The sequence below is a fragment of the Mytilus trossulus genome, chromosome 7, assembly GCF_036588685.1.
Source record: "Mytilus trossulus isolate FHL-02 chromosome 7, PNRI_Mtr1.1.1.hap1, whole genome shotgun sequence".
Classification (NCBI taxonomy): Eukaryota; Metazoa; Mollusca; class Bivalvia; order Mytilida; family Mytilidae; genus Mytilus; species Mytilus trossulus.
In genome coordinates, this window is record NC_086379.1 from 36,636,875 (window position 1) to 36,659,205 (window position 22,331).

General features: G+C 31.2%; 1 protein-coding gene and 1 long non-coding RNA gene across 3 annotated transcripts in view; one reads left to right on the forward strand and one right to left on the reverse strand.

Moving 5' to 3' along the window:
- LOC134725013 (uncharacterized) overlaps window positions 1-22,331 on the forward strand; it is a 209,250-nt gene that overhangs the window by 163,381 nt on the left and 23,538 nt on the right. Inside the window, exons 13-17 of the long non-coding RNA XR_010108508.1 lie at window positions 60-249; window positions 8,163-8,189; window positions 12,060-12,145; window positions 16,431-16,501; window positions 20,036-20,140. This is a non-coding gene — a long non-coding RNA (uncharacterized LOC134725013). The remainder of the gene's footprint in view (window positions 1-59; window positions 250-8,162; window positions 8,190-12,059; window positions 12,146-16,430; window positions 16,502-20,035; window positions 20,141-22,331) is intronic.
- LOC134725011 (protein CLEC16A-like) overlaps window positions 9,249-22,331 on the reverse strand; it is a 91,121-nt gene continuing 78,038 nt past the window's right edge. For both annotated transcript variants that reach the window (XM_063588466.1, XM_063588465.1), the window contains exon 23: window positions 9,249-10,641. In XM_063588466.1, the coding sequence (XP_063444536.1) occupies window positions 9,644-10,641 (998 nt within the window). In that variant the 3' untranslated portion in view covers window positions 9,249-9,643. The remainder of the gene's footprint in view (window positions 10,642-22,331) is intronic.

Here is a 22,331-nt window from a genome sequence, read left to right on the forward strand (position 1 = left end):
ATATGCTATGGTTTTAGAGATAAAGCCATTGCTGTAGTTTTTTTTCTTTCTATTTTCAGACATTGCGGCCATGTTGGTTGATCAATCTGGACGAAAATCAAACTTTGCAGATGACATCATGCAGATATAGAATAACAACTTTGGTTCCTATAAATTGAGCAGTTTCGAGGGATATTGTTTTTTTACAGAAATGTTTTACGGTGAACGGAAATAAAGTGATGGTAAAAGATCAAAAGACCATTGGGCTAGGTAAGCTCATAAAAAGCATATTATAAATTGTACATTGGTGTTTATTGTGTGTTTGTGTCAGTAATGTTAAAACATACAGTTTAAAAGTTTGCGCTTATAATCATAGTCGGTAAGAAACAAGAACATATTGTAATCTTTTATTTCACGGAAATTTTACAAAGTTCATACAATTTACATATTCTTCATACTGTACATATCATATAACTGCTGAATATATATTAATTTAAAATATTACTTTAATGAATCAAACTTAACAAATTTTCTCTGAACATTATATATCAGACATTCATAATAAACAATCAGCCTACCACATTGTACAAAGCACGGGTATCTTTATCCATTTATTTACAATAATCAGCTTCTCAACTGACACGTTTCCATTTAGTTTTATTTCTGAAACGATCGAACAAGTTGGACTGTGGATTTAAGGAAATGTATGGTTTTAAAGTTTTATGCGCTTTGTCGACCGTGCAAGACCCTCATCATGGCTGCTTTGATTTTAATATAACTGAAAGGTACTATGTACTGCACAGTAACTTTTAACTTTTGTTATCCTTACTCAATACTTTCATATTTTAAGTCTACCTCCTATAAATTTAGAAACAATGGCAAATGTCAATTAAGATAAAAACAATCAGCAATTCAGGGGCAAACACTCCAAATTTCTAATAAAAAAGGTTCATTTCTACATATTCAAATTATTTCAAAATGCCGATTCTAGCACCACTTAAATCATTATAAACACAAACCACAAAAGCATGGGTGTCCTTTATTTTCTTATTCAGTTCACCGAGTAGATTAATGAGGCAGTTTTTACGATGACTATTGCAGTAAATAACTATGATAATTCATATATTTTGAAAGAAAATCATTATCTAATCGTATAATGAATAGACTTGAAAAATTAAACTCCCTATGAGATCACACTGTGTTAGAGGAACTGACGTGAAAAGCACTACTTAAAGCATATTAGACTCTGAAACTATCTATACATGATAATGTGAAAAGAAATCAGTTCAAAAAGTTCGAAAAGTATACCCTTAAAACCACAATCATCCTACTTCTGATTCCAACTCAAATATGCAATTCATAATACCGTAACCTTTAGTCTTTTCATTTGCATTGGTCGATATAATTTTATGAACTGTTAATGGGTTTATTTGTGTGTGGGCGTAGTTTCGCTTGTTATATTATACCTCGAGGGAGGAAAAAAATCAGTATTTTAACAGCTGTACATGAATAAACTAAATTCAGTTTCAATATTTTTAAATGCATTTCCTGGGTAGCTAGGCATGGCGTGCATATCAAAGTTTACAAAACATTTTTGTAATCTTAAAATACTATATGTATACAGAAATGAGGTGCACCACGATAATCCCAACTACAAAACAATTTAATTATACAAACAAAATAAATGAGAAAATAAACCCCAACTTTACAAAGAATAATAAAGAAAACATAAAAGAAAGAAATGGCCCAACGAAAACATAAGTTCACCTCTTCATCAGAAATTCTGAATATGATTTTAATGGACAAATTTATGTACAATTGTGACGGTTCAAGACGTGACTCTTATTAAAACACCAATCACGTCGCTGTGGCATAGCTGCTGATATCAAGATGCCAACTAAGATTGCTACTTTACTACTTTGTAGCAAAATGTCCCCCGATTCTGTAACTTCTTAATGTAACAGTTCTAGAAATGCAGACATGAAAACACTATGGCAATGTATTGTTACACTTTATCTCAACTTAAAATGATTTTGATATGACGTTTCATTGTATTTACGACACAAATTTGCATTATTTACCGTTTTTCATTTCATTAAAATTATACACATTAGTTTATTATATTGCATGTTACATTGAATAATCAAAATTAACAAAACAGTCCAAAAACTGCTGCAAAAATGCCCCCAAAAATCAAAATTGTGCCAAAGAATGTTCAATAACAATTGCTTTAAGGGCATATCCAACAGTTTATTTCTGACGGTGAGAATTTTTTCCCTTTAAGATATTTTATTCTTCAATTCACAGAGAATCAAATTTTGCCAAAATAAATATATGTTGTCGATTTCGTTTTTGCAAAAAATGCTGCTGAAAATTTAACATTTTTGCAATTTTGGAGTAAAAAACGTTTTTCATTTAAGAAAAATAATTATGATTTTTTAATCAACATAAACTTATATAATTGGGCTCAAATTGAAGCTTAATAATTTAAGATGGTAAGAAAAATTCAATTTTACCATTTAAAGCATTAATTCTTACTCAAATAGAGCCAAAAATGTCATGGTGAACCCAAACACCGGCAAGAAATGAACATTTGAAAAGCACATATTTGATTTTTTTAAATATTTCTAACGGTGTCAATTTGGCCAAAGTAAGATATGTTATTCTTTGAAAAAAATGGAACGTCATAACGTTTTGAAAAATATTGGTCACCGTACTCGTTTTTGAGGAAAATTGAGAAATATAATATTGTTTACTCAATCCCTCCCGTTAGCCTCACAAATTGCGCCTAAAATTAAGACGTTTTCCGAAAATAACGTTATATTTCCCCGCTAATTTTTCAAAGGCAGTGCGACGGTGTGGCAGACAAATATATTTACACTTATCGCATCTTCTTATTTATAAAGAACCAGTATCTGGACGAGATAACAATTCAGTTAGTTTTACTATTGTGTTCGTCAAAATTGTGAAACCAGGGTGTGGAACATACAAACCGTGGAATTACAGAATATTTAAATAGTCCTTCGGGTATCTTTCATTCCTCTTTTAAAAACAAAAGTATTACACATTAGAAATCCGTTTCTGTGTCTTGGTCTATAGTACCAAAGCAGGGTTAATTTTCATATTGTATTTCCATTTGATATTTTGTTCTGAATATTCATTTAGTATACCACTTGACGTCCGTCATCCATAATCATTATTTATTTTACCGTTACTTTACAATGAAGCGTTTTGCTTATATCGAAATAAACAAAGAGCACATGAAATTTTGCAACCATACACTTGTCTAAAAACTAAATGACTCCATATTATTTATTCATTTTGCAGTTTCGGGCATTTTATTCTTTATAGGCTTCCAGCTAAAACAAAAATCTGTATGTTGACTCTTAATGTTTTGAATTATATGGGTCGTTGGGTTGCTGTCGTATTAATGCATACCTTTAAATCTTTTTCAAAACAAAAGGATTGATTTGGGTATGGAAATATTCACATCTCTGGACTTCTCCCGTCCGACAGTATATCTTTGCTAAAATTGGGTGCGGCCGTTTAGCTGCTCGGATGTATAAATTTGCAGCCTCGTTTATTCGAAATAAAAATGTCTTATATCCGAAAAGCGAGCATGACTGTCGTTGTTTTACGCTTTAATATATGAGTTATGGCATATACATAATGGAGATTGTTTTCTGTTCTACTGCCCTCCACCTAGTTTGGCTGCATACAATGTAACTACTGATGTTGACTTCTATTTTATTATTGATTATTCAAACAAATGAATTGAAAGAAAAAAATGCGGATAGAAAGTCTAAAACATTCGTTAAAAAATAAAATATAATAAAAACAAAATACCAAAATTGAAAAACTGTTTGAGACAATTATCAGTTGAAAACTAATGATTATGCAACACTATATGAAACTGATAAATTGATTGCTCCCGTGCTCCAGTGGCAAATATATCAGACATTTTACAACGAGGCGAAAGTGGATCTGAGAAGTAAATCATTGATACATTATTATGATAAAGAGTTTGCTATCGGTAAAACGTATGCCGTACTAAAATAAAGGTAAATAAGATAAAAAAAAATCTCGAGTTAAGCTATTAGCCCCCTCCCCCCTTCCCCAATTTTGAATTATGGTATTTCGTGGGCTGTTTTTTTTTTCCTATCCTATTATGGATCTGCTGATTTTGTGAGGGCGTGTCTAATTAGTCAAGACCTACATGAATACCTACACCGCTTTTATTTGTGCTAAATTATTATATTTGTTTCCTCATACACCAAAATCGTCAGATATTTTCTACTTGTTTGTCAGTGTATATATTACAATGTTTTCCTATTTCATTGTTTTTTTTTAATTATTACAGTGTCATCTTTTGTTAAACATTGTTTACGAGTTAAAGGTCGTATTCATTTAAAAAAGCTACTGTACATTAATAGCACTTCAACGCAAAGCTTGGTGAATGTACGTTTACGCCGTATTTTATTTTTCTCAAGAAACCTTTTCTTTTCGTCTTTCTCAAGTAAGGCAGCAACCATTTGATTTTTTTTTGGGGGGGGGGGGGGGGGGGGCTATGGATTTTTTTTTCTGGACAAACTTTTCTTTTCGCTTTTTGGTGACAAGTCTAAATATTTTTTTCTTTCAATTTCAGCATTACATATAGTGGCAGCTGAGGGTGAAACAAACAATTTTTTTTATCTCAGGGTCAAAAACTGGAACCCGAAAATCAAATGGTTGCTGCCTAAAACCGAACTTTGAGTTTTCTATTCTGAATGACAAAATCTCGGAAAAGTTTGGTAAAGAATTAATTAACATTTGCATTCAAATGCAATAATAAATCATTGCGCATTTGTTCTCGTTGTTCCTTACTGCATGTATTGACGATAATTTTAATTAAACGGAAGCTTAAGTGAGTGACGTTAAGGGCATACGATACAGTTTTGATCCTGTATTTACAAGTTCATGAAAATTTGCATATAGGCTATTTTTTACCTGATTAAATCAAATATGTAATAAAAAATATACCTTCATGTGCTACTTTTCGAGTAAAATCAGGTCGAAATTTTGTATATTTGCTCGAAATTCAGATTTGTGGCCGTAATTTCTTTTTCGAAAAAAAGACACAACTTTTTTGTTATAAAAGATAAAAACAAATTGTGTTTTGTTAAATAATCGGTAATTTCTGTATTTTATAAATATCTTTAAAAAATATGCAATTTTTTATTCAGAAATAACTCATATTTATCAAATGTTCATGAATTGAGGAAAAAACGTAATTTTTCACTGCATGTTTATCACAATTAAAAAAAATCCTCTATTTACAGTTTTATAAAATTTTGGTCACATAATCTCCCTGCAAAATGAAACCAAATGCCGCTTTAAAAAATAGGGGTCCATGAACTCGTTTTCAAATTAAATCAGTTTGAATGATAAAAATCAGTCGAAAAATGCATCTTTTCCCGACATGTCACAGTTTGACGTCGCAAAAATAACAAATTACGTTAGCAACGTCATTACCTTCCCTGTAACTGTATCGTATGCCCTTAAGCACGTTATTGCGTCAATGCCGTGAAATGCGACAGAGCAATTTGATAAATAGCTCTTCTATGAAAACTAACTAGTTCAGCTTTATGAAATTTATATCCATAGATTAGGCAGGTATTACTGTTTCCAAAAATATTAAAAATATTCTTTAACTTTTCATAATAGTTTCAAATAATGATACAAATATTACCAAAACGTCAAAAATATGCGTGTCAGACGTAACAATTTATTCGCAAAATAACTTTTGCGGGAATTTTTGTGGTCTAATAAAAAGTTTAAAATCCGCGAAAATTCGCTTGAATGATTAATTTCTAATATAATTTTTAACGCTATTGCTGTTTTTTTTTGTGTTGATCGAACGGATAAAAAATATTTTTTCAAAAATGAATAGTCCTCGCCATGGTCAGGTTTCTGAAAATGGTAAGTTATCAAAATCTATCGCTTTTTAAAATATCAGAGGATATAAAATTTTGTTTTTATAAATTATTCCTACAAATGTGCTTAGACGGGCCATTTCAAATCCGGAATTTTACAGCACTCGCACCACAAATAAAAACGCATTGGCCTCGGGAAAATGTCTTGCAAGATTGTCCAATGTCGAATTTCGCCGCTTTTTACAAAAACACTGTCAGTTTCAACGTCATTTTATTAAATATTCAATTTGTAGCATATAAAATAGTGCTTTTTCGTAATTGTGCTTTCACCCCACAATACGATAACATACTTTTTGATAAGCTGTTAAGTCGAAATGACTTCGTTTTTTAACAAATCAAATGTCTTGCAAGTTTGTCCACTGAGCAATTTCCTTACGTTTTGAACGTTTTAAATCGATTCGGGACGCTATACATATATGTGTTTTCAAATTATTTCTAAAAGTTTTTTTTTTTTTTTTGGTGTTAAACACCACATCATGTTTAAGCGACATTTGTTGTATTTTATTGACCTGTCATCAAAGGTAGGAAAAGCCGGACATCAGGCGACCTTAAGTTAAAATAGTTGCAATAACTGTCGATTAGGATCGGAGTCGAACAAATCTCGCCGCGAGCGTATCTTAAAATTACCATGCTTTTTATCACTTTATATGAACTCATTAGGCCAATCATCCTCCTAGGCCATCAAACTTGAAAGCAGTTCGTATAATCATATGATATATGAACGATATTTCATTGTTTTTAAATAACAAGTACGGCTCGATTTTATGTTTTAAGATCAGAGGACAAAACAAAATAACCAAATTATAAATTTCGAAAATAGATACAATCATAGAAACCACGATAAGAACTGCAATATATAAAAGTAGTTATAATCAAATAGAAAATGAATAATTATCTAAAATGAAAAAAAAACATATGGTAATTTGTCAATAAATAGGTAAAATATTAATTACAGAACAAAAGAATTTCATATCCGAGTCAGAGAGAATTAAATATTGTAAAGAGATAAAGAAACTAAAAAGAAAAGAGCAAAAAAATAAAAATTACAATAAATATAAAGAAAATACAACACAAGCCGAATCAGAAGTCCGAAAAGTTCATTTGCTTGCGTATCTACCAGTAGCAAATATTTCATACATATTCAAGACTTTGAAGTATCCATATAGATCAAAAATTATTACAATCAAAACGAACAAAGTATTCTCGATTACCGACGTAAAACGTCAAATTTTGACGTTACCAATTGGGACGCAATATCGTGCGTAACGTCAGTATGGTCTATAATGATTAAGATAATTGCATTTCTTTTATGATAGACCAAGAGGACAAAAATATCTTCAAAGATTTGAGTTCTAATTTCTGTTTATATTCTGTATGAGTTTTCTGCCAATTCCCGCCGTGCTCTTTCCTTTGATGAAAGAACCCTCCCTTTCCAGACGGCCATAGCAATTCCAATGGTGATTTCGTTATGACGTCGTTGAAACAACGTTAAATTACGGGAAACAATAGACGACGTTAACGTTTGTTATTACCTCCCCTGAAACTGTTGGATATGCCCTTAAGTGTACAACAATCACAGAATTAAAAAGAAAAATGGACATTATGTTGCAGTGTCATTACTATAGAAAACGCATGGTAGAAGTCCCCCAAACATTATCACATTAAAACGGTAGTAACGGTACGGCCAATAACACATGTTGATAATTAATCCTTTCAAGTATGAAAGCATTTCTGGCAAAGTGAAATGCTATTTGAGAAGCATCGTTCATTGGGTTTAAAAATGTTAAAATTTGTAAAACAAATGGTCAATGTTCCATAACTCCTGCAGCAAACAATCAAATCAAAATGGTGGCATAGACTGTGACCTTCAACAGACGACCCATCTTTAATATAAGTATAACACTAAACTAAATCAACGCACGTGGTCAATGTAGGCATTATTGTTATTATAGACACGTCATCTTTCAGATTATCCCCAATGACTTGTGACCTTCACAGCATACAACACAAACATATTAGAATGCACGTTTCTGAGAATAGTTCATAATGAGATCGTTAACTTTTTAAGATTTGTAGGCTGCAATAGTTATCTCCCGTTTTGGATTTTTTTTTTCTAAAGTCGACCGTTATAACGCTTAGCTAAAAGTGTGATGTAGTAAAAACTGCATTCTACTGACATGTAATGTTTTTGTTTTTTCCTTCTACTTTTAGGTCAGACACTTCATAAAAGGAAACATAGTGAGTACTTGATACTATTTACATAAAGCTGTGCCCTTACACATTAGAAATAGTAATGTTTCATGTAACTCATTGACTTGGATACTTGTATATTCAATGATCGAGATCTACAGCATTAGATTGTAATGTCGATAAACTTCTTTTAAAATGGGGAGAAACTTCAAGGTCATTATACGAATATTATATAACGATAATTAATGGAAATAAAAATCAAGGTCATTGTAAGACGCATATAATAAACAATAATTGAAAGAGTTAAATGCTATTTGAAGGCCAGTTTTTACTGCTAGCATTTTAGTTCTGACGCCCACATAACAACATTATTATTCACGTACACAAACAGATGTTAACTCCTAAATTGTACTTAAATTATGCCAAACACTTCAAAATACCGTTAGGAAGTTTTATAATTGGCAAGCATTCTCATTCTACAAGTCGAAACTGAAGAATAGGAGCAGATAAGTCTATTTTCGTTTGGTTATCCAAATTTAAATCTAGTGATAACTCACCAAAGATACCAGGCTTATAACTAGTGCATTATGTAAGCAAACGATATGTAATATACTTGGTAAAGTATTTTCTAATCATTTAAGAATAACAATCAAATGGAACATATATGCTGTAATTGTATCATTACACGAACATGTATACTAAAAGGCAAAATGCCAAGTCTCCTGTGAATGATTCTATTCGGTTTCATATTTATGTTATATCAGACTTGGTGTAGTTGTATACGTTGAGTTTTCGCCTCTGTCCTTGAGAAGAAATAGACGAACCTGGTCAACATAAAAACAACATATAAAAGAACAAAGTTAGCAGTTTTCCATACTACCACAGTCCTCTTCCTTTTATGATAGGAGCCTCGGTAGCTGAGTGGTCTAAGTAGTTCACTAGCCAGTGAACACTGATGTCGTGAGTTCGAACACTAGTTTCAAACCTTAATTGACTAAGGTTGTCAGTTTTCCTATCGGCAGCCCGGCTTCCACCACAAATAAAAACTTGCCGTTAAGAAATAGCCCAAACGCGGTGCTTTAAAATGCCGTAAAAAAAAACCCAACAAACTCAAATCAAATCTTTTCAGGCTTATGGAACATGCATGACACACCAAAACGAAGATAATCACAGGCAATATTATAAACATGCAGATATAAAAGCAATTCATTGTCAAATAGATATGATATTACTCTTCTTCACAAATGGCACTCCTAATTTAAAGAAATGTTTCTGGTCAGATGGATAGATTAAATTCCTACCAGGCCCCCTCGTATCCTATCCCGTAAAATTTTATCCTTAACTCACCACAGGATATCTGTACACAATTCTATTAAAATTTCCCCAAACTAATGTACTAGTATAATATATTATAAATATGTCTATAAAACAATTATTATTTACAAGTCTATAACCTTACATTGCACTTAAATTGTCCAGGCTAGAGTAAATCTTTAACAATCTCACATGCCAGTATTCTGATCTACAAAGTCTGTTTCACTCTCTTTATCGTCAGAGAAATGTTCCTGTACAATCTGAGCCAGTTTTGTTAGCTGATCTGTTGCTGTAGAAGATTTAGCCCGAGCAACAGAACTAACTTTTGCTTTACTTATTTCAACATCCGCTGCAGACGTTGATTTAAATGCAAAATTTGGTTTCGTGTCTTTGACACTTGGTTCAGAGTCTTTAATATCCTGCTTCTCTACAGGTACATTCATTCCATCGTTGCTTGTTCCTGTACTCGATGTATCACTAGGAGTCCTTAGACTCTCGGCTGGTGGCACTAGCTTTAATGAGTCTATACTAGTTGCCATTGATTCACTGTCTTGCGAAAATAAAGTCAAGGCTGGAGCTTCTGCTGGTCTAAGTGTTTTTGGAGACTGACTTTCCTTACTTCTAGTTCTGATTTTTTGACTTTCGTCTGCAGACGACCCCGAAGATGGACGTGAACGTTTTCCTTCTGAAAAAGGTTCACTGTTACTATGACCCCTGCCTTTTGGAGTTAAACTTCTATCACGTTTGCTTTCCTCAACCATCGAATAAGACCGTCCTCTATCTGAACCGATGCCCTCATCACGTTTTGGGCTATGAGAATGACTTCGAGATAACGATTTCATTTGATGCAGACGTACATTTGGCATCTTTTTCGAATGTTTTTTCTTTCTTTTTGACAAATCTTCCATTTGAATTTCTTGAAAAGGGGAATTTTCAAGAGGTGAAGGTGAATGGCGACTAGAAGCGTTAGTACCAGTATGTTGATTAAAAGTTTGGTAAGCAAAAGCTTCTTCGGCTATTTCAACACTATCCGTTGATTCGTTGTTTGTTTCTTGGCCATGAGATTTTGTAGGCACAGACTGAATTGGGTCTACTTGCGGCGATTGCGGTGTGGGTGTGCTTACTGGAGTAATTTCTGGAGTCTGCTGAGAAGGTGTTGACACACTACGAATTGGATGACTTCTCCCTAAAACAAAATGGAAAGTTACAGATAAGTGATTATAAATAAGAACCTTGTAATGTATTGATCAATACAGAGTGAAACAACTTGAAGGAAATTATACTATAGTTTAATTATAAAATTTAAAATAAAAAAACCCAATATAGTTCTCACATACACATTCCCCATTTCCATTCTCAATTTTACGTCAGATAAAATTCCACCTTATGATCCATTTTCTTTGTCAATTAAAATTTATCACTTGATATGTTGAGAAAGTTCGCATATTTTTGAAAAATTAAAATTAAAATTTTAGGTTGCCGAAATTTTATTTACGCAGTTTATATCATTGATATTAATATAAAAGATCTAAATAATGGAAAATCTCTAAAAGACAAGTCTATTATAAATATTTATGTATGAAAACTATCTTTAATTTTATTGAATTCTTATAGATTTGTTAGAAAAGGATATTTAGTGGATGACACAAAAACTTTAATAAAATACTATAAATTTAATGTGGAAATAAAACGTAATGAAATACTATAAATTAAAAGTGAACATAAACGTTATGAAATACTATCAATGTAATGTGGAAATAAATTATATCTATATATAGACATTACGAACATATCTTATATCAGATACCGGACAAATCGCCATTGCGAAAAAATGAAATCACAAAAATACCGAAATACGAAAATCCCCAATCAACTGACAATATTGTAAGCTCAATCGAATGGATAACAACTAGCATATTCCTGACTTGGTACAATCATTTTTTATGTAGAAAAGGTGGGTAAAGGTTTTATAGCTAGCTGAACCTTTTACTTGTATAACAGTCGCATAAAATTCCATTACCTGGTATCTATGATGAGTTTATTTACAACCACTTGGTCGATGCCACTGATGTTGGAGATTAATTTCCCCGAGGGTATCACCAGCCCAGTAGTCAGCAATTGTTTGTGCTGACATGAATTATCATTGATATGGTTATATTTATAAATTAACTGTTTACAAAATTTAGAATTTTTGATGTACTAAGGCTTTTCTACCTCAGGCATAGATTAATTTGGCTGGATTTGGCAAAACTTTGAGAATTTTGGTCCTCAATGCTCTTCAACTTCGTACTTTATTTGGCCTTTTAAACTTCTTTGGATTCGAGCGTCACTGATGAGTCCTTTGTAGACGAAACGCGCTTCTGGTGTGTATATAAAATTTAGTCCTGGTATATATGATGAGTTTATTTATATTGAAAACGATGTATGAACGAAATAGTTTCCAACCACGAGAACTTAATTCATAAACAATAAATGCCTCTTCAGTGATGCTCGACAAAATTATTTGAAAATTAAGAGCCAAATGTCGCTTGTGTTGTCTTCAAGCGTATAAGGACACTTATATTCATATATGTATTCAAAACATATGCACATGTATAATTATAGGTTAAAACGGAGAGTCAACATTTTAAATGGTTAATGATAAAACAGAAAACAAGACAATCCAGAGCCATACAGAACATACATATAGTGTGAGATTTATTTGTTTTGAATCGATATTAGTTTGCTTCCATTACAAAGAAAAAAAGTTTAGAACATTATATAACGCCGACATGATTATTATATAACATCCTACATTTCTTACATTTATATTCAAACTCTACTAAATCTTCACAAATAAAGATATTCATCGTGGACGTTATATTAAATTAAAGTGATTAAACACAAGAAGATGCAAATACTTGTCAATCCTTTTAATCTCTCATTTTAATGAGAGATTTAGCGAACACTTCCAACAGGTTTTACCATATTCTTTTTAAAATATCAGTTCATGACATATGACGGTTTTTTTTCACACGTTTTATTGGTTAAAAACGTTTGTTTTAGTCATTCTTTATAGACTTTCACCTTTTATTAATAATTAACTTATTTAAATTAAGTTCTGTTTTATTGTTTTTCTTTTTCAGCATGAGGAATTAAGACCTTCAATAATAATAAGAGGTTACCCATATCAAACCAATACCATAGAACAAACGCAAACAGTCTTGAACAAACTTTTTTATTCACGATCCTTTCAAACCTTAATTTATATAAAAAAAAATATGTGTGACTATCAGATATATTAAAGAATAAAATACAGCAACGCATAACTCACTATTTCAATCACCCCATCCTCGACCCTCACGATATAGGAGAAACACGTAGTTTGTCTTTAATTGTTATGTCATTTCGTGTAGTCTCGTTCCCAGTTTTGTTTTCTATAATGTGTTTTATAGACCGTTTGTCTTTTCTTCTTTTTTGTTTTTGCCATACCATAGTCAGTTTATAAAAATAGCTTGAATTTGAATATCTCTGTGATTTCTTTCGCCTTCCTATTTCAAGAAACATTTTTAACAAAAAAAAATTACGAGAGTAAAGCCTAAAATATATAACAATACGATTTTTATGAAGTTTCTATAAAAGTTAATCGAGTTTTCTTTTCCCGAACATCTCTTTCTTTAATGATATAATTGTGTTAAAATATATTACTTTCAAGCCATTTTTCATGTTTTGTTCAACAAATGATTTCCTTTAAGCTATGAAATGCATATCAACTTGCAATATTTTCCAATATTCGGTCATAAAAGAAACAACATACGATGGTCAATAACTTATTTAAAAAGAGGCAGAAAATACAAGGTAACATCCAATAGTCATTTGCAAAAAATAATCTAGCCTGACATATTGACCCAATCTAACACAATTGTGGTGCAATAAGGCAGGATCCCAGTCAATCACACAATGCCATTGCCGAAAAAGAGAAATGATGAAAACGTACCTCTTTAAAAATGCATGTTTAATCCTCCAAAAATAAAACAAAATTAATCTAAGCAATTAGCAAAATTTAATAGTCGAGTTCATTCCCCCCCCCCCAAAAAAAAAATCGATATAATAGTGTCGATTCGTAATTTTCGTATTTCATGTCTTTCTCTGTTCAAAGTTTATTGCTTTACGTGCGATATGTATGTAATTTCATAATAATTAAACTCTTTGACCTAAGTTTAAGATAAATCATTTAAAAATTATCGAATTTATATAATATGCGAATTTATCAAAAGATTTTTATTTCTCTCAAAGAAATGAAAATTATTCAATCAGTATGATATTCATATATATATTTAAAAGTTCAAAATGAAACAAGAAAATACTCCACCACTAAACGATCAAAACTCTCAATCAAACATTTGTTATAGACTAATATACAAATATATTTCATCGTAAAATTTATTTTTAGTTTAGATAAACAAAATTATATTTGAGAATTTTTCTTAAAAATATCGTGAAGTTATAAAGAACTAAGTCGTTCTGATCATATGTGACTCCATTTTTTACTGCCGAAACCATCGCGATAAAACCATCGTTTTTTCAAATATATTTCTTAAATTGCTTATCAAAAGTATTCTATTTTTTGTTGTTGTGAATTTTAACAATGTTTATAAAATTTTCTAGCATTTTATACTGACAAATTGTTAATTGCCAGCTACTTTTTTGATAATTACAAATTTATAAAAAAATCAGACATAAAAATCAATTTTTTTTTAGAGAGGCAATTGTTTATCTGAAATATTGTTTGTCCCTCTTCATGTAAGAATAAACAATTTAATATTAAATTCAACAAATTTAAAAACATTTATTTAACCTATCGTTCTAAATTTACAAATCAGCTGATTTTAATACCAAAACAATATTATACAACATTTAAAGTTTTCTCAGAACTAATTTGCATACTGTTCCAAGAAGTGTAATCATCTTATTATGACACAACAAGCTAGTGATTCAGTTTAACAGGGCCGTTGGCCTACATCCAAAACATCATAATTGTTACACTCTAGTTAAATTATTTTGATTGAATATGCGAGTCAAACATCTGCAACAGTATTATTACATATTTTTTTTTATTAAATTTAATATTAAAACCTTATTGTTTTGATTGATAGAACTATAAATTCATTCAGACTCCACAACTTCCAAAAATCGTCTTTTACATCAACTAAATGAAGCAAACTATCAAAATTATTACTGAACTGCAACAGAGACATATAATACAATATTAAATAATGTATCTGGTTGTATTTATCTTCTTTCACATATCAAAAGTAATAAGGAGCAGTAGCTGCAGCATAAACATTTTTTTTTGTTTTAACTTTTTCAATTTGGTGAGGAACAATTAAGATAAAATTCTCAAATCCTGAAAAGTGTGAAAAGATCCTCAAATAACTCTGTAACAAAACGACGGACAAAAACAATCTTTCTCTTAATTTTGAAAGACCTGGGTTGAAAACTGTTGGTGGAAATGATGACACAAAACTGGTAAACCGTCTTTCGTCAATTTGGCTAAAAATGATTTATAAGTTCTTTAGTTTTTTGTTGTCCCATGTAGAATATTGTTTTACCCCAGTTTTTTGTCCGTATGATAATTTGTTGTACAAATAAAGATGACATGTGCGTGTTGGTGATCATAATATTTGAAACTGTACTGTTAAATTGTTCCTTTGGAATTGTTACACGATGATGACTGCTGTACTCATATTTTGACTATTTAATTTATTGTGCCTGTTTAGTTAACGGATCATTGTAAATATAACGGAATTTGACGAGATTGTCATCAAAGTGAGAAGGTAAGTGATATAAAACCAGGTTTAATCCACACTTTTCTACATTTGAAAATGCCTGTACCAAGCCAGGAATATGACAGTTCTTGTCCATTCGGTTTTGATGCGTTTTGTTATTTGATTTTGCCATATGATTATGGACTTTCCGAATTGATTTTCCAGTTCAGTATTTTTGTGATTTTATTTTTTGAACCTTTCAACTCATACACATAATTCTTACTTGCAAACTTCAAGGTGTTCACAAAAACGTTGCAAGGAATATGTCGAGTAAATAAATAATGGTTAGAAGGACAGACAACTTAAATCAGGATACCATCTTCTAAAGAAAGACATATACAAATACTAGTACTCGTGAAAATAGCAACAAAATGGCATTTTATTTGTTATTCATTTGTTAAAGATTTGAAGAACCGTTAACGTTCATTATTTTTAAAAGAAAAAAAAAAGAGAGAAAATTTGGAGGAATTCAAAATAACTTAAGAAGGCTTCAGGTACAAAATCGTATGGCTATCTCTTCATATTGAAGTAAACTATATTATATACTGAGCCAAAAAAGTTTAGCAACAAAAATAAGAAATTTTATTTTATTTCAAAATTGTAACAACATATGATTTTAATAATACAAAAATGAAATTATGTCATGTCAGAAGCAACATGAATGTTTATTACTCACATTCATTAGAATTTTCTTTGTATGGAGCGCGGGAGGGTCAAAATGCGAAAATGAGTATAGTGTTATTCAAAGTCAATTTCTCGGCCATACGCTAAGTGCATCAATAAAGGATTGGCAGGCACACCAGCAGCTGCCCTAATTCAATGCACTACTCGTGTCGCCGGAAAAAAATTTGTCACGTGTTGATGAAGAGCGAAAGTAGTGCTCCTCCCTTGGTGATAGTTTTTTCTTGGTCTACAACTTATCGACCTATACCGTGCAGTTGCAATGTCGATATCAGTGTGTTAGTCTCTAAACTGTTGACTTGTGCACATTTAATCAAGCCACGACATCAGAAACATTCATTTTTGCATCAACCATTCCAATAGCCTTCTGACGCTCATTTTCAGGGAGGCCAGGTTGACGCCCATGCAATTTTTTCAAACTTCTTTGTGTTTTTCTTACCAATGGTGTGTTTCTGAACGTTAGTGATTTTTTTTTTTTAAAGTACAGGTACAGAAGGTAAAACATCAATTACACGTGGAAAGCTTAGATGGCGCTAAATCAATCATCCAGAAAAAAAAGTAAGACAGCTAAAAATTACAGGTGAAACTAAGGATTATATCAATGATGTTTAAAAATAAAATTGCAGAAACAACAAAAGATAAATTGAAAAAAAGTGTTGCTAAACTTTTTTTGGCTCAGTATACTTGTTTGTCTGAAAATAAGTTGTTTTAATTTCCCAAAACTTTCGTGAAACAGAAAATTAATCATTGAACTACATAGTAACTAAGAATAACACTGCTTTACTTTTTATATAAATTATACCCTGTCACTAGAAATTCACCAATCAATCATATAATTATTAATGTAATCCGAAACTAAGAGCAAGGAGGTTATATGACCTCAGAGTAAGGTAAAATGAACATACTCCTAAAATTAAGTTCAAAGAACAATACTTATCAACCTGTCATATGTATGTATTGTCAACATGTTAAGCTCTAACATTTCACAAGCACTCTGGAGCAATGAATGACGTAATGGCACACGTGTCAAGTTCTAAACATCTATTGTTTATCCGAAATGAATCCTAAAAATTTGTCCAACTTAATGATCCTTAATCATGAAATTGAGGACTATGCCCTTTTGAGGAAGTTTGATCGACATATATTCGTTACGACCAATCCTAATATCCAACTTTGTATACAGTCACATAAATAACTTAGGAATCTGTTCATTGGGGCTTAGGATTGAATGATAGAAGCATGATCATATGACATACCGTTAGAAATTTTAAAACGGTCTCAAACTACCGGAGAATTAAAATAATGTAAAGGGTCAGTGATGTCTCATTCATTTTGTTTTAAAGTTAGGTAGTTCTACCCTGCGATCGGATAAATAACTTTCATTTATAATTCTTATTTGATATATAAAACAAAACCGTAAAAATTCATTTATTTCCTAGGATACCAATTTTCGTGAAATGATATTCTCAGACTGTTCCCTGGTTTTGAAAATTCTTATAACGAAACTATAGAAATGTTTATCATGTTTTACATTTAAAATCGTCGTAAATTTATACTTATCAACGCAACCCACGAAAATTTGTATCAAACAAATAATAAAATGCTTCGCTGAGCGCAGCCAGATACGACCGCAGATGTCGAACCCAGAATAGTTGGGGCAAATTTGTACACATTATTTAAGCTTTTTACTGTTTGAATTTGGACTATGATCAATTTTTTGACATGATGTAGTTTTCTGACACAAAATAAAAGATCTTAAAAATTTATTGCGCATTATTATGCAACTTAAAATTTCTTCTTGGAACTTTTCAATTATAAAATTTAGAAAATTAAATAAAAAATCGGATCATTTATACCTGATTTATAAGTCAATTGTTGCAGACTATTTGAAATTTAGTTTTTCGTGCGTGCTGAAATAGGTATGGTACAAATGCCTGCATATTCGATTAAAATTAAAATGATTTGACAAAAACGTGTCGAAATTAAACGATTTTCCTATTACGCATATTTATACAGATCATCAAATGTACATACCAATGCTTTTACGCGTGCTAGATTACAGACATTTTAAACAAGGATACACCAAATTGTTACTAATTTTGTTCTGCTACGTCTATTTGATGTATTTCTACGATTACGAAATACATACTGAGCCTACAGCTGTTACTCATAATTTTATATGTTAAACAAATCAAAGCATTAGTTATACAGGTTTTGTTATATAAAAAAGCATAAAATCTGTGATGACCTGTTTATTAAAACAAACTAGATTTCGTCTCATAGGTAATACATTATACAGCTTTTCAAATGTTACAAACAGCGTGCTATTTATTTAGATCTTTACCTTACTTGGTGGAAATTAATTAAAAAAATTGAAAAGTAACTGATAAGATACAAACGATCCACGGCTCGACAATGAATCCTATATTTTAAATTACCGGGACCTAAAGAACTCTCCTGGTCATAACATTTGGCATTTTATTGATAATATTCCTTTTTTTTCTCAAACATAAATGGTAAATTGGACAATCTCTGAACCGTCCGGCTTAAGAAATCTGTTTTTTAAAATCATATTCCAAGGATCAATTCTCATTAGTTTAGGTCGTGTATAATTCACAACTAAGGATATTCTTTCAGACTTACTACGTTATGGATAGTAAAATAAGATAATCAACCAGTTTGTCATCCTGATTGGCAGGCAAGGGAAATAACTCAAGATTAAAATAAGTTCAATGGGAAACTTTCTTTATAAGAGAAGCGACAGATAACAGATGGACATTCAAACTCATATGTTTACTTATTCTCAAAGTAGCTCGATTGAAAACAAAACTTTACGACAAAAGAGATGATTTCAGCTTTCCAATTGTGAACTTTCTATTGCTAAGTAGCAACATTCCAGCAGCACCTGCATACGGTGAATATATCTCCCAATTGATACGATATTCCCGTGCTTTTATTTCCTATCATGATTTTCTTGATAGCGGGTTGTTGCTCACAAGGCAGTTATTGAATCAAGAGTTCCAAATGGTGAAGTTGAAATCATCTGAAAAATTTTACGGACGCCAACACGAGTTGGTTGGCCGTTATGGAATAATCGTTTTACAAATGATATCGGATATGTTCCTTACGTCGTAAACTACAACCCCCTTCCCTTTCATAAATGTGAACTACCGAATTATACTATTTACCGAATTTATTATCTCTTTTTCATTTATTGCCATGGCGTTGTCAGTTTATTTTTATGAGTTTGACTGTTCCTCTTGTATGTTTCATCCCTCTTTTTTCTACCCGACATCAGAAACTACTTTTATAAATACAAGATTTAAAAATACTAAAAATGCTCTAGCTATCTGCCAATGGTATAAAGGCAATCGACAAATTCAACAAATTATTTAACATTTTATCTTATGCTAAGGAATAGTTGGGTTTGACGTCATAATATATTAATGGATTTCAAGACTTCTAACCTTCACAGTTTGGGATCTAGCATTATTCCACGAAAAGCAAATTGTGCCAAGTAACATTTGTCTGGATAATGTTTTAATTCTTCCAAGAAATCGTAAAAAGTCGATTGTTACGAAGTTGGTCTAATTGAATCAATACGTCTATGGAATGCCTTTACATATTTCAGCATCATGATTTAAAACGTAATTTTTATGGAAGAATCATTAGTAGAAATAAACAAGATTGCCATTCTTGTCTTGAAATTAGCGTTTGTATCTATAACTAACTCAGAGACAGATAAGAACATCGGTTATTTTTTTTTTTTTTTATAAAAACACATTTCTAAATAAATATAACTGCTTCCGACTATTAAAAAAAAAATAGACCTGTAAAACCCTTATTCCTTAAAAATGTTGGAGAAAGATATGTCAAGTTCAAAAGATATGTCAAATTCAAAAGATATGTCAAGTTCAAAAGATGAATACATTCGTTGTTATAGATTTTTTTTTAAAAAGCAGATGGGGATAATTTATATAGATTAATATTTATGAAACATCAAATACGGTTTTTGAAAGTACTATGTTTTTTCTATTGTAATACATTTTGCTTCCATACACAGGCCACTAATAAAGATACTACATATTTTAGATAGTTTGTAATGAACATTGGTTCTGGATACGGACACAGGGGCATTAGAGTAGCTGCATGCATCAAATAAGTTTTCTATATAAGGAATCGGCTTAAAAGGAAAGTGTATGTATACTGTAATGACTGTTCATAATGAATATTTAAGTTCACAAGGACGGCTGCTGTACAACTACTAGTTTGATGCAAATATTGGTTGACGTTTCGTTCCAAAGGGTATCACAACACCTGACCATGTAAACTAAGAGGAATGCATACTTTGTAACCATTGAAATTACGGCTATCTGTTGAAATGTTGATCCAACAAACTCAACAGATCTATTATCGACCAAAATGTCTAGCATTTTGTTGATACCACTTCCTATATATTTGTTGTTGGAATCAGCATACTTCTACATGAAGAATATTTTTGACCTGTAACAAATAATTTGTATCTTGATTCCTAATTTTTCCTGTTTAATAAGAAGCAGTATACGATCTTGAGCCTGGGAAATAGTAGTGTTGGCGTGAGAAAAACATGACGTTTTGATATAACCATAAAGTTGAAAAAGATTTCAAATAAATACACTCTTTTAGATTGATACTACTCGATAGATATTCCAAATCACAACATTTATGAAGGACCTCTTTTATTGTAGGAAGAATGATAGAAAACACGTTTGAGAGGATAAATAGACGAAAAGGCTAAATATCATTCTTTTTTTTATTTAAAATTTTCTAAGGTTTATCTATCCAGTATTAAGATGAGAGATGTTTATCTACTTTTTTGTTTAATACCAAAGGAGAAAATAATAGATCTGTTATTAAACAAATTCTCCTTTTAAGAATGATGCTGTAGAGCTAATGCGATTCCAAGATTTGCCACAGTTTACTTACTTTTTTTTGTTTAACATTCTAAGTTTCGGTTTTTGCAAATAAAAACAATAGTTTTTTAACCTAAACAAAAACCTCTTGCTTCTAATAATATTGTTTCCTCTTATACCCGATTTAGTTTGTCATTGGGATGTGTTTTTTTTTCTTAATCGAGTTATACCTTTGAACACCGGAATACTACTGTTGCTTTTTAGTGACACCTTTGTGCTCATGTTAAACTATTTTCATAATGCCCTATAGATAAAGTGTTCGAGTTATCTTCACCAGACTTGCCCCATGTACATGTTTGAAGAAAATCTAAAATAAACATATACTCCTGATATTATGCTTTCTTATAAACAAGAAACGTAGTCGCTTGAATTATTAAAAAAATATATAATGGTTGGGTAGGCAAAAGTAAATCGCAAAAATACTGAACTCCTAGGAAAATTCAATCGTTAAGTCCATAATCAAATGGCAAAACAGATCGAAGGAATGGACAATTTCAATTGATTTTTTTAAAGGATTTTTAACTTCATTGCTTTGAAACTGCTGATAAAAACAATAGTGGCAATTCCAACTCTCGTTTGTTGTATGTATCAAAAAATATCAAATAATTTAAACATATGATAATTTTGTTTACAAATTTTAGAATTAGATATCAATAAAATAACTATGATAAATGATGGCTCCAACAGGTCTGGTTGCTTCAAAAGCGATTATAGAAAATATTAAGACCTACAAACAGAGGACAAATTACGAAAATAACTCAAATCAGTCATTTTGACAGTTGATAAAAAATATAAAACCCAAAGTACTAGATAGCGTACATTTGTTATGTTATTCTCTAGTGATAGTAAAATTTAAAGTGTGTGCCCGTCTTATTTCAATATTAGCATACACAAATGGTTCAAAGATCAAACTCTAATCAAAATAATGTCACCTAGTGCCCTAAATTCAACTTCTGATTTTAAAAAAAATGAACAAAGTAAAAATAATGATATCTCTCTGAGCTAGTACAATGCACACTGGAATACAGGACAAATGAGATGGATGAATGAAGAGACTTTTCATGTATGTTCTACTTTTCTCAAAATTATTAGATATGTTTCATAACATTAACTTCGAATATCTCTGACAACATACTTCTTTAATCCTGGTATCTATGATGAGTTTGTTATGTTAGTTTAAATTCAAACGGAGACTCTTCTACACATTAAAATAAACTATAAAGTAGGTTAAATAAAATTGAGAATGGAAATGGGGAATGTGTCAAAGAGACAACAACCCGACCAAAATAAAAAAAACACAACAGCAGAAGGTCACCAACAGGTCTTCAATGTAGCGAGAAATTCCCGCACCCGGAGGCGTCCTTCAGCTGGCCCCTAAACAAATATATACTAGTTCAGTGATACTGAACGCCATACTTATTTCCAAATTGTACACA